At 45.4% G+C, this 16,444-nt stretch overlaps 1 protein-coding gene across 3 annotated transcripts in view; it reads right to left on the bottom strand.

Moving 5' to 3' along the window:
- Nucleotides 1–16,444, bottom strand: part of CMTM8 (CKLF like MARVEL transmembrane domain containing 8) — a 107,654-nt gene that overhangs the window by 34,022 nt on the left and 57,188 nt on the right. The window contains exon 1 of one of the 3 annotated variants that reach the window (XM_042956455.1): nucleotides 4,602–4,742. The exons of the other annotated variants lie outside the window; for them this stretch is intronic. Coding sequence (XP_042812389.1) covers nucleotides 4,602–4,655 — 54 coding nt within the window. The 5' untranslated portion in view covers nucleotides 4,656–4,742. Of the gene's footprint in view, nucleotides 1–4,601; nucleotides 4,743–16,444 lie in introns of those variants that run through there. 3 annotated transcript variants of the gene reach the window in all.

Below are 16,444 nucleotides of genomic sequence, written 5' to 3'. Positions count from 1 at the left end.
GGCTGCCGGGGGATTGGAGTAATTCCTCTTTGAATGTGAGGTAGAATTCTCCAGCTAAGCCATTTGGCCCTGGGCTTTATCTTTCTTGGGAGGTTTTTGATCATTGATTTCATCTCGCTAATCATAGGTCTGTCTGGATTTTTAAAATCTTCACGATTCAGTCTTGGAAGGCTGCATGTTTCTCGAAATACATCCCTTTCTAGATTATCCTAGAACGTATATTCATATCATTGTCCTAGTAGTCTCTTGGATCCTTTTCATTTTTGTGACTTCAGTGTTAATGTCTCCTCTTTCATTTCTGATTGTTTTCTTTGAGTCTTTTCTCTTTTTTTCTTAGCCTAGCTAAGGGTTTGTCAATTTGTTGATCCTTTGAAAGCACCAATTAAGTGTCGCTTTCTCGATGGCAAGACTCTCATACCCTTACAGCACAGAAATACCTGTATGTATTCATGGGTTCCAATATTCATTGACTAAAGGTTCACCTATTACCATAATAGAAAAGAATCTTCGTGGAGAAGGAGGCCGATTTGTCATATTGCTGAAGATTGCCCAGGCAGTTTCAATACATTCCACACTTCAATCTTTTTGACCTGCCATATAAAAAAATGCAATTTCTACCTACATTAAGGGCTAGGAGAGGCTTAGGCACTGTATATACAATTTAGTAGTTCAGAATGGAACCCTCCAGATGCCCTTCAAAAACACCTCATGTGCCAACTCTGCTATTTCCTAACTAAGAAAAATGCAATGGGATCATTTTGGCAATTTTGCCTGGGAGTCTCCAATTCAAACTTCACTCCCAGAGTGAAAAACCAAAACCTTCAGGCAATCAAAAAAATCAAAGTAAGACAACCTCCTTAAAAATAAAATTCCCCTTGGCAGCTAATGAATTTCTAAAACAAGTCAGCAGTTTTTCACACTCAGACAAATGGTTCACCTCCACATTACCTTCCAGAGGCAACTAGAGACAACCAAATTCTATCTCCCGTGGCTCACACAGTCTCAGTAGGGACTGCCAACAAGAAGCTAGTCAAGGGCTGAGGAGGGACTCCCCAAGATGGTCGGAATTACCCAACTCAAGGTGAAGGGCAGTGTGATACTTGACTGAGGCACTGTCCCCCAGCACGCAGACACTAGCCCCAGGTGAGAAAGCACACTTCCCCTGTGCTTCATTCTCTAGCCAGCATCTGGCAGTTCAGACGAGCGTCAGCTCTGCTTCCAGAAGCCAAAAGAGCCACCAACCGGAAAGGGAACGATGGCTCATACAGCATCTCAGACAGCTGGGTCTTTTGGCTTCAACACTGTCCTGATGACATACTGGCCTGGCTTCTCTCTGCTGGGACTCAGACACGCAGTGAGTCCCAATTATTTAATCAGGGTTTCTCAGGGTAGTCACTTGTCACATTCAGCATGTGCATTCCAACTATCTATACAAGTTTGATAACTTTGTTTGTATCTATCTATCTATCTATCTATCTTAGAGAAAATGCAAGAGGAGAGAGACCATGAACAGGGGAGAGGGGCAGAGGGAGAGAGAATCTCAAGCAGGCTCAGTGTGGAGCCTGACGTGGGGCTCGATCCCATGACCCTGGGATCATGACCTGAGCTGAAATCAAGAGTCAGATGCTCACCCGACTGAGCCACCCCGGTACCCCGAGAACTTTGTTTTCAATTAGATGAGCAGCATAATTATGGTAGAAAACTTGGACAATCTAGAAAAACATGAAGAAAACAAAAATCATTCATGCTCTTTTATGAGTCAGAGACAACTAACCCTAACACTCTGGTAAAGGTGCTTCAAATGCTTAAGAATGTTTCCAATACAGAACATTATAAGCATAATACTTAGGGTCATGAAAAGTAAGGGCTGGCATTTGTAAAGCTCTCGGGAACTATGCCTGGTCCAGTAACTTGTTGGGAGATACTATGGGCACTTGTTAGAAATGCAGATCCCTGGGTATACCCCAGACTGCTTAAGAGGCATTTCTTTCTTTTTTTTTTTTATGTTTGTTTATTTTTGAGAGAGAGACAAAGCACAGTGGGGGAGGGGCAGAGAGAGAGAGAGAGAGAGAGAGAGAGAGAGAGAATATGAAGCAGGCTCCAGGCTCTGAGCTGTCAGCTCAAACTCACGAGCTGTAAGATCACGACCAGAACTGAAGTCAGATGCTTAAATGACTGAGCCACCCAGGCACCCCTAAAAGGGGCATTTCTAAAGAAGGCCTGGGCATCTGCATTTTAAGCATTTCCTCACCTCATCCTTATAATCAGGTAAGTCGAAGCGTTCAGCATTCAGGCTGCTACTGGAAGCTACTGTTGGCAGCTTCCTAATAAGGTCCCTTATCTAAAAATGCCTATTTTGTGTTTGTACTGAACTGACAATCTGGTCGGGTAGAGAATATACTCTCTTTTTTTCAGTTTTTTTAAAATAACAGCTTTGAGCTATAATTCATATAACATAAAACACAAAAATGTACAATTCAATGGACTATAGTATATTCACAGAGTTGTGTAAATATCACCACAATCAATTTTAGATCATTTTCATCCTCCTCAAAAGAAATCCTGTACCCACTGGCGGTCACTCCCCATTTCCCCTCAACCACACTCCATCCCAGCCTCCCAGTCCTAGGCAGCCATCTACTGTCCGTCTCCATCAATTTGCCTGTTCTGGACCTTCTTCCATGTTGCAGCAAGTATCAATACTTCACTCCTTTTTATTCATGAAAAACGTCCCACTGTATGGACATGCCACATTTCGTTTATCTGTCAGACAGCTGATGGACATTTTGGTTGTTTCTCCATTTTGGCTATTATGAATAATGCTGCTGTGAATATTTGTGTGTACATGTTTTATGTGGATATAGGTTTTCAATTCCCTTGGGCACTTTCCTAGGGGTGGAATTGCTGGGTCACATGACTCCATATTTAACCTTTTGAGGTAACGAAAGACTGTTTCCCAAAGTGCCTGCACCACTTTACGTTCCTACCGGCAGTAAGGTGAAGCTTCTCATTTCTCTGCAGGGACATCCTTGCCAACACTCATTGTGTTTTTGATTCTAGGCATCTTAGTGGGAAGGAAATGGTATCTCACCATGGTTTTGATCTACATTTCCTGATGGCTAACGACTCCGAACATCCTTTCATGTGCTTATTGGCCATTTGTTTATCTTTGGACAGACATCTATTCAGTCCCTTTTCTCATTCAGTAGTTGGGTTGTCTTTTTATTATTGAGTTGTAAGAGTTTCTTTGCATTTTGTTTTTTTTAGTGTTTAGTTATATTTGAGAGAGCGAGGGAGAGAGTGCGCGCAAGCAGGCGAGGGGCAGAGAGAGCGAGACACAGAATCTGAAGCAGCCTCCAAGTTCCGAGTTGTCAGCACAGAGCATGATGCAGGGCTCGAACCCATAAGCCGTGAGATCATGACCTGAGCCGAAGTCGGATGCTTAACCGACTGCACCACCCAGGCACCCCAAGAGTTTCTTTTTAAATAGCAGGGTCATCAACGTTTTCCTCCTAATACTTATCTATTTGTTTGTTTGTTTATTTGTATTTATTTTTAAGTAGGCTCCATGCCCAGAGCATAGTCCAATGAGGGGCTTGAATTCACAACCCCGAGATCGAGATCTGGGCTGCAGTCAAGAGTTGGATGCTTAACTGACTGAGCCACCCTGGCATCCCCTCCTATGCACCAATGGCTATGTTTTAATTTTTTTTTTTAACATTTATTCATTTTTAAGAGACAGAGACAGAGCACGAGTGGGGCAGGGCAGAGACAGAGGGAGACCTAGAATCTGAAGCAGGCTGCAGGCTCTGAGCTGTCAGCACAGAGCCTGACGTGGGGCTCAAACCCACGAACCACGAGATCATGACCTGAGCCGATGTCACAGGCTCAACCAATGGAGCCACCCCGGTGCCCCGCCAACAGCTATGTTTTAAATACAGGTGAGCCCCAATATTTTAAGAGCTTTTTTTTTCTAGAAGATGTTATCAGGTTGCTGTAAATCAAAATTTATTTAAAAAGCTTATTCACAAGAGGATGCACAACATCCTGTTTGGGAGAATAATCACTTTCTAATTTAGTTTCCACGTAAACTCAAACTTTCCTGGATTGCATCTATTTATAGCAACTCTGTGTAAAACTCCATTTCTCATTCTTCCAGCAACTGAATGGAGGTCACAAAGGTTACTGGACACCAGGACAACCAAAGAGACAGGCACTGCACACGGCCAGTGCGTACAAGAGAGATCATTCAGTGTGGCCAGGGAGATAAAGCAAACAGAAAACCCTGCTGCAGCAAGGCCAATGGTAAGGACCAGAGAAGTGCAATCATGTCATGAAATGCTGAATGATTCCTTCAGGGGCAGCAATAAATAACTCGGGTGCTCAGAGAGGATTAAGGGCATCAGGAAGGCCAGGACCTCAACGGGTGTAGCTGCTCTCCAGGCAGGGGTGAGGCTGGGACTTGGCATCTACATGCTTTAAGGATGTGGGCAAAAGGCCAGAGGGTTGGCAATGCTTGGGACGGCAGTAGGAGTTGTGGAGGGAGAGGGCGGTTGGGCCACCCTTGGAATGGCGGGCTAAGGAGTCCAGAATTTACTCACCAGGCAGGCATGATGGAACCAGCGGCATTTTTTGGAAACAGGTATCTCTGGCATCAGCGTTTCGGAGTTGGCATATCTTCAAAATCTCCTTTGGCAATGGGAGAAAGGCACGTGACTGAGGGTGGGCTAGTCATCAGGAGGATTTGTTTCAATGCCATGTTGCCTAGAAGGCCGGCGCATGGGCAGACAGCAGCAGATCGGGCTGGCCGGCTGGCCTCTACACTTCTCCCGGCTGCCTTTGCATCTTGGCAGCAGACGTGCATTCTTGGGAGAGGGTTCTAAGCCTGATGTCCCAAGCTGGCTTATTTCATGGGTCCCCCTAAGAGCCTCCACCCTGGGTGATGCCATCCTCCTGGGAAAGTGATACTCCTCCACTTGGTGGGTTCAAATGCTCAATGCAGTATTTTACAGTTGGCCGCTGGTCCTTTGGGACTTTTCCTGAGACTACTGAGGGATGAGAAGGAATAGCATACAGCACACAACTAATCTTTGGGAAGGACCTGGCAGTGCGTTGGGAGTACAGGAAGCCATGTTACCTTAGCATTGGTTTTATCCGAAGATTTGGGGCTGAGGTGGGGAAGAGGTACTATCACAGATAAACCCCTACTCAGCACCTGCTACAGACGTGATGTTTGTGTGCCTCTGAAATTCCTATGTTCACACCTAATCCCCAGTGTGACGGTGTTTGGAGGTGGGGCCTCTGGAAGGTGATTAGGCTCCACCCTCATGAACAGGATTAGCGTCCTTATAAAAGAGACCCTAGGAAGCTCACTCTCTCCTTGTGCCGACAAAGATGGCCAAATATGAACCAGGAAGTAGGTCCCCATTAGACATCCAATCTGCCTTCGTGCAGAACTGTGAGAGGGAAATTTCTGTTGTTTATAAACAATCCGGTCTATGGTATTCTGTTATAGCAGCCTAAATGGACGAAGACAGAAATTGAAAATCAAAGCCAGAAATATCGCAGAGGAAAAAGCTCACAGGAATTAAAAACATCAAATACAAAACGCCCTCCCCCAAATTTTACCTGGGTAGCTTCATCCTCAGATCCCTGAGAGAATGAGCTTTACTCTCAGAGGTTTGGGATATTTTGGTTGAAAAAATGTAATAAACACAGGCTTATAGAAACAAGACTCGTGAATTTAGATACCTACTGTGACATTTCTCTTCTGCTGAGTGTTCAAAAATAGACAAGCTCCTTCCACTACTGTAGGAGCAAGCATATTATCCATGGCTTAGCATGGACTTTTCTCTGAAGGACAGCTGATCATGGGGGCTTTTTAAAGGTTGCCAGTAACACCGCATTATTATTGGAACCTCTTTTTCCTCCTGCAACTAATTATACCTAAACGCCCCTTGGTCTATTTCACAATTTAAATAGGTGTGTAAGGATCCCCGGGGGTGGTCATAGGTCAGTGCTCCCATTAAAACCAGATTAAGGTGCCAGTGCCAGTGGAGCTGACGTTTTAAACAGTTTGCTAAACTCCCTCCTGGGCAAGACGATGCGGGAGACCCCAGTCTCCTTTGCCTTAGATGAGTTTAACAGTAATAATTCCCTAACTGAGGAAAATGAGACTGCTACCTTCTTCACCTGTCTTAGAGAAGCGGGAGGCACAGTTCCATGTAGAGAAGGCCACACCAAAACAAGCCCGTAAGCCTGAGAGGACTATGTAAACTGTGGCTTGTCCACTGGAGGCAGAAAATGTTAACAAATAGGTTATTATATATATAATAATATATTGTTTATATATAAATATAAATATATATATATATATAATGGTTTTACGTTATAAGCAAACAGCTTCACAACCAGACTCCCGACACCTTACTTTATTGTTTTTTTTTATTGTTATTACTGTTTTCAGTAGGTCTCATGCCCAGCACAGAGCCCAACATGGGGCTTGAACTCACAGCCCTGAGATCAAGATCTGAGCTGAGATCAAGAGTCGGATGCTGGCTGTGCCACCCAGGCTCCACGACACATTTTGATTGTTCTTAATGGTGCAATAGGTTATATTGCAAACCACTGGTGAAAAATTAAAAGCCTGATCATTGTAAACAACATAGAAATGAAGGGGAGCAAAATGGGGCTGACATATCCAAGTCAAAGTTTGCCAAAAATCCCCAAAATTCATGTTCCAGATTCAAGGCCACTCGTGGCTGCATCCACCAAAGTTTTTGCAGGGATGTCAGTAACTAGCAGAGCTGGTCAGCTTTGGCCTTGGCCTGCATTATGTTGTAGAGGAGAAAAAAAGAAACAGCTAGCACTCCCTGAGTCCATATCACGAACGAAAGGATTTCTAAGGATCACTGCCAATCGCTACAACAGCTTGACGATGTTGGCAATTTTGTCCACGTTTTAAAAACGGAGAAATAGAGGCAAAGTTGGCAGTTTGCCCAAAGCCAACAACAGGTGGAGGGTTTGCACCTGATTTTCTAACATCAAAAGGCCATACTCACTTATAAGATCTTTGGCCACTTCTGAGTTATGCTCAAAAAACCAGAAAGGGATCTGGCTGTCCAGACTCCTTGGGTAACAGACACCGTCCCGGACAAGCTCAAGTGCAAAAGGGGCTCTTGTCGCAAAGCTCTCAGTCTCTAGGCGACAAGGGCGGGATGACTTGGTCTCTGGTTCAGGAACAACAGGAAACTATTTATGTGCAAGCACTATTAGGAATAAAAGTCACAGACCTACATTGTGGGCAAACGTTACCAAGTTTGAGAGTCAAAGTCTGGCCATGTTGACGTTAACTTACAAATACGTTTTTTATGCAGAGAGAAAAAAAACTACCTAAGACAGAGATGGAGAATCCGGGGAAAACGTGGAAATGGTTGTTTCATCACTGCAGCTGAGTCCAGGAAATCCATGAATGCATCTCCAGGAAGCAAACTGGGGACAGGCGGCCTGACAGACAAGTGACCAATGGAAAGCTACCAGAGGAGGCCCATGACAGCCGCCGGCTGTCCCTCTGTCCCTTTTGCTACTCTCCCTCCCCAAGCGCCATGCTGGCCTCAGGAGCTCTGCAGTGCCAGATGTGCACCCCGGGGGGTTCCCCCCCCACCCCCCGCAGTCTTCCCACCAGACCATCTGAATTTCTCTTGGCTTGAACATCCCTGGGCCACTTGATAACTATTATGCCGGACCTCACTGCCTCCTTGCTTCTGTAGGAAAGGGCTGGCACCTGGGTCAATGTCTTTGGTAAGAGCGCATGAAGCTCTCCGTGAGGTCTAACCCTGCCCAGCCCCCAAAACATCTACTTTGGAGAAGCAGGAACCAAGATCTACCAAGATGCTGTGGGGAACACAAGACGTCCCCTCCGCCGCTTCTGTCTCTGGATTTCTTTGTATCCCAGCCACGTGGAAGGAAAATGTCGCCCATGTGGTCAATGTCAGGGCTCTAGCCTCTTAGGGAGAGACTACAGCAACTCAGTCTCCAGTCTCAGTTCTTAGAGAACACTCTGAGTGACCCAGTTTGGGTCAGGTGCCTGCCCCTCAACCACACAACAGTGGCCTGGCTGGGCCAGGTGTGGAGGGTGAAATATCACCATGAGTGAACGTGGCTATTGCTGCTGCCATGATATGTAAAGAGAAGGGCTGATAATTCTTAGAAACTCTGTGAGCAAAGAACTCAACAGGTGTTCATGACCAGGACAGCATTAAAAGTGGCCCAGCCAGTTGAGTGGCTCAGTCGGTTAAACGTCTGACTTCGGCTCAGGTCATGACCTCAGGGTTTGTGAGCCCTGCATCAGGCTCTGTGCTGACAGTGTGGAGCCTGTTGAAATTCTGTGTCTCCCTCTCTCTCCTCTCAAAAAGAGGGAGAAGCGACTTACCTATCTATAAGGAGCAGCCAAGAAGCGACTTACCTATCTATGAGGAGGTTAAAACTCTTATAGGGAAAATACTAAACTTGGTGCCAAGCAAAATTTAAATTATTTTCAGGCCAGCTCCTCACTGACTCCAAATGCTCCCAATAAGTGATGCACACACTACTAAAGAATATTTGAAAGAGGACCAAATAATTGCCTTCCTGACCACTCTAAGCAGAAAAACACAAGAAGCCATCTGATTAATAGAGTTAGTATGTAATGTTGGAATAATCTAAATCGGATTGCATGATAACTTGGGTTCTTGAACCGCTAGCTGAATAGCTCTGGCACCTGTAGGTTTTTTTCTCTCAAATACATATTAGGCTCAAGTTCCAGGTACCTTGAATAAACGCTTTTTCCCCATAGGAAGAGAAGTGCATCATTTAGCACTGAGGTCAGCAAACTTATTCTGCAAGGGGCCAGATAGTAAATATTTTAGGCTTTGCAGGACAGACAGTTGCAATAACTCATGTCCGTGGTTGAGGCCTGAAAGCAGCCAACGTGTAAACAAATGGGCATGGTTGTGTTTGAACAAGAACTTCTGAAAACAGGCAGCAGAGGCCAGATTTGGCCCCCAGGCTGTAGTTTGCCGACTCCTGATCTGGCAGATTACAGTTGCCCTTCATAGCAAACCAGGTTTGGGATAATGCGGTGGGGCTCCCTACCCAGGAAGGCACATTCCTCCTCATCGGAGCATTTCAGGGAAGAAGTCAGGACTTGCCTCTCCTTCCTCCCAACGCTCCTGAGAGGGGCCTTCACCCCTTCATCAGTCCACGCTCATGCACACTCACATTGCACACGCACGCTTTTGCTAGCTGTCTGTTTTTCTCTCTCTTCCCTCTCTGGTCTTTTGTTCTCAGCAGATTTTCAAGTGGACGAGCCGATGTCTGACCGAGTCTCACTGAGGTCTGCAATATTGTTTAAATAGCGCCACGTTTTCCTGGGAAACAATGCTGGCGTGGCTCTTTCTCTAACAGGAAACTACACCTCTGACATGTGCATTTTTATACTCTGTCTTCCGGCTGGGCCATATAAGTAAAAGGGCCTGTCCTTAGCAGATACCAGTGCTGGTTTTTGAAGCCCAAAGCAATTTCCAATGCATGAAACCTCCAGAAAAGGAAAGCCATTGTCGCCCAAGAAGCACAAAGATGCTTTAAAATAATTTTGGCGGGGGTTGGGAGAGGCGCGTGGGTGGCTCAGTCAGTTAAGTATCAAAGTCTTGATTTCGGCTCAGATCACGATCTCATGGTTCATGAGTTCGAGCCCCGCATCGGTCTCTGCACTAACAGAACGGAGCCTCTCTCTCCCCCGCTCTCTGTTCCTACCCTGCTCATGCGCGTGCTCTCTCTCTCTCGCTCTCTCTCTCTCTCAAAATAAATAAACTTAAAAAAAAAAAGTAAGTTTGGCAGGGGTGGGGGTGGGTAGAGAAGGAAGGAAGTTACCCCAAATGACGAACTGGAAGTAAAATAAGATGATGGAGTCAAAGAAAGTCACTACTGTTTTCCAAGTGATTTTTTAGGGGGACAGAAACTAAGTTTACACAGAGTTTCAAAGGTGAAAGGAAACATCTCCTTCCTCCCTCATCTTAACTACCACACACACCCCCTCACCTCCACCCCGGGCCTGCACCACACCCTGACTCCAGGAAAAAACAAAGACAAATGCCAAGGAAGGGAATCAGGTATGTCTTGAAGAAATGTAAGTTAATCCAATTCTATTTTTTTTAATTTTTAATTTTATTTTATTTGTTTTAATTTTTTTTTAACGTTTATTTATTTTTGAGACAGAGAGAGACAGAGCATGAACGGGGGAGGGTCAGAGAGAGAGGGAGACACAGAATTGGAAGCAGGCTCCAGGCTCTGAGCGGTCAGCACAGAGCCCGACGTGGGGCTCGAACTCACAGACAGTGAGATCGTGACCTGAGCCGAAGTCGGATGCTCAACCGACTGAGCCACCCAGGCGCCCCTATTTTTTTTTTTAATAACAGCTTTGTTGAGATGTAATTTACACATCATAAAATTCACCCATTTAAAGGGTACGACTGAATGGGTTTTAGTGCCTTAGAATTGTACAGCCATCACCACAACTGGGGAACATTTTCAGCACACTGTAGAAACCCCTTCCCCATCCGCGGCCACTCTTCATTCCCCTAGCACTGCCATCCGCTGCCCTAAGCAACCACTCGCCTATCGCTACACATCTGCCTCTGCTGTGCACTTGATCATGGAAGTGGCATCATACGTCACACAGCCCTTTGTGTCTGGCTTCCTTCACTTAGCATAATGCTGCCAACGTTCAGCAATGTTGTGGCAGGAATCAGTGGCATGTATTTCAATGTCTGGATAACATTCCACTGTATGATACACTACATTTTGTCTATTCGTCGGCTGATGAACACTTGGGTTGCTTCCCTTTTTTGGCTCTTGTGAATAATGCTGCTATAAACCCTCACATACAAATTTGTATGTTACCATATATCTTCATTTCTCTCTCTCTTTTTTTTTTTTAACTTTTATTTATTTTTGAGAGAGAGAGAGAGAAACAGAGCCTGAGCAGGAGAGGGGCAGAGAGAGAGAGGGAGACACAGAATCTGAAGCAGGCTCCAAGCTCTGAGCTGTCAGCACAGGGCCCGACGCGGGGCTCGAACCCACAGACTGCGAGATCATGACCTGAGACGAAGTCAGATGCTTAACCGCTAACCGAGGGAACCACCCAGGTGCCCCTCTTCGTTTCTCTTAAATCTAGTCCTATTTTGCATGTATAAGGGAAGCCTGCTGAGGATCTGAGGGTGTGGCCCGGCGGGGGTCAGGTTAGATGTTTAGATAACAGACATACAGGATCTCTAGTCAGAAGGAGCGGAAGTCTTTCCAGATACTCCCTCTCCTACACAGCTGCTCAGAGCAGAACAGGACTGTATGAGGAAATACACATGGGCCTCAACTTTCAAGTTCAACTTTGGCACATTACTGATTGCAACCCCAAAGGCCTTTAACATTAAGCATCCTGACGTCAGCTGACAAACCAATATTTCCACCAAGGGTTGTTTTTTTCCTAGGGTGGTTTTGACAGCTCTGTCTGTCATGCCTACTTCCACAGCAGAGCAAGTTTGCACAACTATCTGAATATTTTGTGGCCTCTTAGCCTTATTAGGCTTTTAAAGTGGGTGGGAAGTGGAAAACTGGAATTGTTGGTGCCAGCGGTAATACTGTTAACCACATGTTCACAGGATGAAAGCCACTGGGCTGGTCAACTGAGAAGGACAAGCTTAACAGGTAGGAAATGCTGAAAGTCACTCTCCAAAGAGCATCTGCAAAGCAAGGTGATGAAGTGATAAAACCTTTAAAAGCATGGGCTGAGGACTAATACTTCAAAAAATAATCCAGCATGGGGCGCCTGGGTGACTCGGTCATTTGGGTGTCTGACTCTCGATCTTGGCTCATGTCATGATCCCATGGTGTGGGATCCAGCCCTGCATCGGGCTTCACGCGGGCTGTGGAATCTGCTTAAGATTCTCTCCCTCTCCCCCCCTCCTCCCCCACCCCCCCTCCGTCCCTCTCCCCCACTCACACATGTGCACTCTCTCTCTAAAATAAAAAAAAATAAAGAGGCACCTGGGTGGCTCAGTCGGTTAAGCATCTGACTTCGGCTCAGGTCGTTATCTCACAGTTTGTGGGTTCAAGCCCCGCGTTGGGCTCTGTGCTGACAGCTCAGAGCCTGGAGCCTACTTCTGATTCTGTGTCTCCCCCTCTCTACCCCTCCCCCACTCACGTTCTCTCTCTCTCTCTCTCTCTCTCTCTCTCTCAGAAAATAAACATTAAAATTTTTTTTTAATTAAAAAAATTCTACTTTAAAACGTAATATTTAAAAAATAGTGAAAGAAAATTCCTATCTTTCAGAGCTCCAGACTAAAATATTTACAGATGAAATGAGATGTCATCTAGGATTCCCTTCAAAATCCTCCTGGAGGAAGAGCAGGTAGGAATAGAGATGAAACAACATTGACTATAAATTAGCAATTACTGAAACTGGGCAGTGGCCACGTGGGAGTTTATTATGCTCAGTTTGAAACTTCCCGTAAAGAAGTAAAAATAAAACCACATATTCCTAGATGCAGAGAGAAGTTCCCAGGGTCTTGGCATCACCAACAGGGCAACTGTTGGCTGCAGACACCTTGATATCAAAGGAGGAAGACTGGGGTTGAAATTCTTCCTGATTAAATTCTTCGAACTGGCAATTATACTGACATGGCTCAGAAACTGAAAAGTGTAAGAAATCAGACAGTGGGAAGGCTATCACCAATCCCCTTTGGGGTCCCTCTCTTGCTACACCTTTCCCTCCCTAACCCCTTGAGGCAAGCACTGTTATCAGTTTCCTGGGTACCTTTCCAAAATTATACTTAGCTCCCCTACTCCCCACCCCTTGCTGTCCTGACTTAATGCATCTTGGAGACCTGTTCCAAGATCTCAGAATGCATCCTTGTTTCTCAATCAACTGCTACATACTCTTCCTGAGTACACAGTGTCTCTGATAACTTCCCTGTTGGTGCACATTTTGCAGCTGCCAAGAATCACCTCATACACATACCATTTTGTAGGTGTCCGGGTGTGCTGTGGGCAAATGTATACAGAAGTGGGACTACTGAGTCAAAGAATATTTGCATTTAATCCTGGTGATGGCTATTGTTAAATGGCTGTTCATAAAGGTTAGACTTTCATTTACTTCTATTTGCTTTACCACCAATAATAGGTGAATGTAAAAATAAACCCTGGACAGAGTTATGACCATCGCTTGCCTTCTCCTCTACAGCAGTATTCAAGGAAGACGGACCAAGTTGGACATGAAGAATTTACTTTAGAAAAGTCACCACAATTGTCCATACTTACTGCTTAATCCGTGTTTTAAGTACTTGCATAAAAAATAAATTAACATTTACTAAGCAGCCCCTGAAGGCCAGGCAATGCTCTAAGCTTAATCATTACACGGCCTTGAGGTCAATTCTATTACCAACCTCAACTGAGACGAGGAAAGAAGCCTGCACATGAGTAACTGTCCCAGATCACACAGCTTGGGAGTGACAAGCTGATGTCAGATGCACTTCACCCTCTCCCTCTGTGGCTTTTCTGTGCACAACCCCCTAGAGACTCAGAAAATGTGCAAATTTAGGTCCCAAGCCACTTCCCAATATTCAGGTCTCTTACAGTAATATATAAGTTTGGGATTCAATCTTCAAACACTGGCTTGTCCTACACCGTTAGGGATAAATTAAACACAAAAGCGTTTTCTTATCACAGGAAAACATCTACCATATTGGCAAAGAGACCTCTAAATCTGGGCTCACAGTCAGTCAGGGATTTGATCTGAGTGCCGTGCCCTGAAATATTTATAAATGGAAAATGATTCACATTAAAAAAAAATCACATCAGTCCATATATTCTATGACTTAGGGGGGGGGGGAAAGAAAGAAAGAAAAGAAAGTTAGCCCTGAGGAGTTCTCTTGCCATATAACCCATTGGTTTCTAAAAAACTTTACCGAAAAATTTAGCTTTCAACTCAAATCATTCCACTTGCCTTCCCACCTCATCCCCAAACATCATTCCCTTTTCTACATTTGAGTCTCGATGCACTGCTGTCTTGGAAAAAAGAACCCTAGAGCCAGCAAGGAAGCATTTTTATATTCAGCTCTCATTTCATATTCGGGTAGTGCAGCGATCGACAAATGATTCAACGTCTCCATAAGGTCTTACACATTTAGCCACAAACCTTCTCACAATAAAGGTCACATTCTTGTCATGCCTTGTTAACCGTCTTCTGAGTTGCTCTGAAAAAGCTGCCCATCTGTCAAGTCTTGAGACCCAACATGTAAACACTGGGCATCTGGAAAAGTCTGAGTTAATCTTGGAGGAATTTTTTTTTCAAAGACAGTGGCCAAAACGTTATCAAAACTGCTTAACTAGTCGATGGACCTGAGCAAATAAAGAGGTAGAATCATAGAAGCTTTAGATTTCAGCGATTTCCTTTTGTTAACTTTCCAGAGGATATCTAGTTATTCCAAGGAATGTCAGGAGAGTCTCAAAATACAACTGACTCATTAAAAAGAGAGAGAGAGGGGGTGCCATTTGGCTTTCCTAAAAGGAATCGAGTATACGTTATCAATTCCAGATAATGTAGGAATAATACCACAAGCCACCAAAAAATATGCCACCTGCTCCTGAAGTCATGTTTCAAAGTATGTTCTTAAAGGTACTCCATGAAAACGGGTTTATGGTTAGATTCGTTTGGGAAAGGTGGATTCTAGCCAACCCTTGGAGATGTAGCACACTGAAGGCTCCAAAGGGGCTCACGGTAATAAAACTGACCTTGTCTAACCTGGCCTTTTCCAAACTTACTTGGCCATGGAATGCCTTTCATTCAAAACCTAACATGCCAGGGATCCCACTGTGCAGAGTCCTCTTGGAGCACCTGGACAGGTACACCTCTGTTCCATCACTATCCTCATCCTCACCCTGCCGTGTGTTTCAGGGTCACTGTCCACTTCTCTTCTTCCCTGCAATGTGAAGTTTTGAAAACAAGGAATGTGCTTTAGCTACCTCTGTGTTTCCCCCAGCACTCAGTTTACCACTGAACGACTGACCCCAAAGACTCACAGCGGCACTCAGAAGTCAGGAAGCATGAACAGAGAAACTGGAGAGGAGAGCTGCGATGGGGATTTCCAGCACTTACTAAAGTGTCAGGCTACGTTCACGAGAACACACAATTCAAGGTCTCTGTAAAAAAGGCTGTCAATGTCTCTATCGGCGATGCCTCAGTTGGACCCACCCCAGAAAATTCTCCCTCCTTACTGATAACGGAAAGAAAGAAAATGGACGGGGCGCCTGGGTGGCACAGTCGGTTAAGCGTCCGACTTCAGCCAGGTCACGATCTCGCGGTCTGTGAGTTCGAGCCCCGCGTCAGGCTCTGGGCTGATGGCTCGGAGCCTGGAGCCTGCTTCCAATTCTGTGTCTCCCTCTCTCTCTGCCCCTCCCCCGTTCATGCTCTGTCTCTCTCTCTGTCCCAAAAATAAATAAAAAACGTTGAAAAAAAAAAAAAAGAAAGAAAATGGACATATTAGGAAAAAAAGTCCTTGGGCGCCTGGGTGGCTCAGTCAGGCGCCCGACTCTTGATTTCGGCTCAGGTCATGATCTCTACAGTTCGCAGAGATCGAGGCCCACGTCAGGCTCCGTGCTGACAGCACGGAGCCTGCTTGGGATTCTCTCTCTCCCTCTCTCTCTGTCCCTCCCCACTCATGTTCTCTAAGTAGATAAAAACTAAAAAAAAAAAAAAAAAAAAAATCCTGCCTTACTCCTCTTACCCATGTCCCCCCTGAGCCAGACCTGACTTCACACCCTCAGCCCGTGAAGGGTTGGCTCCTCTCAGACACATCCTAACCATCCCTCAACTCCTAACAGAGTGACTGTGGGTCAGGTGCTCCCAACGTGCTCCCCCTCATCCCCTTCTTCCCCAGGCATCCCCATACACAGTGTTTCCTCTCACCCCGGCACAACCATAGAATAACAAAGGTGCCATTTTCTTGAGTCCACTGCTCCCCTTTTTCCGCATCCCTGGTTCTGCTGATGCAGAACAAAGCATTAATGCTTTACTTTTCTGGGTTGGCTGCTACTGTAGCTGTACCAGCCTCCAAGATGAGAAATAAATCATGTAGAACCTTCTACAGGAACTAGCTTTGGGAGCATCTCTGAGGCTGAGTGGTCTTCCTTTTAAAAAGTGATGCTTAGACCACCAGCACCCAAATCTCTTGGTGAGTTTGTAAAAAATGCAAGTGCCCGGGCTCCATCCCAGAACTCCTGGGTCAGGATCTCTGGGTGCATGGTGGGGGGATCTCAAGAAGCTACGTTTAACAACTTACGTGTGACTCATGGATGCACGGTACTTTGACAACCGCTGCTTTAAAAGACCGAGTGAAGAGGGCAAAGCAGGAGA

Source organism: Panthera tigris, chromosome C2 (assembly GCF_018350195.1).
Source record: "Panthera tigris isolate Pti1 chromosome C2, P.tigris_Pti1_mat1.1, whole genome shotgun sequence".
Taxonomy (NCBI): domain Eukaryota; kingdom Metazoa; phylum Chordata; class Mammalia; order Carnivora; family Felidae; genus Panthera; species Panthera tigris.
The sequence above is the reverse complement of the archived record's forward strand: the minus strand, read 5'-3'. Positions and strand labels throughout refer to the sequence as shown.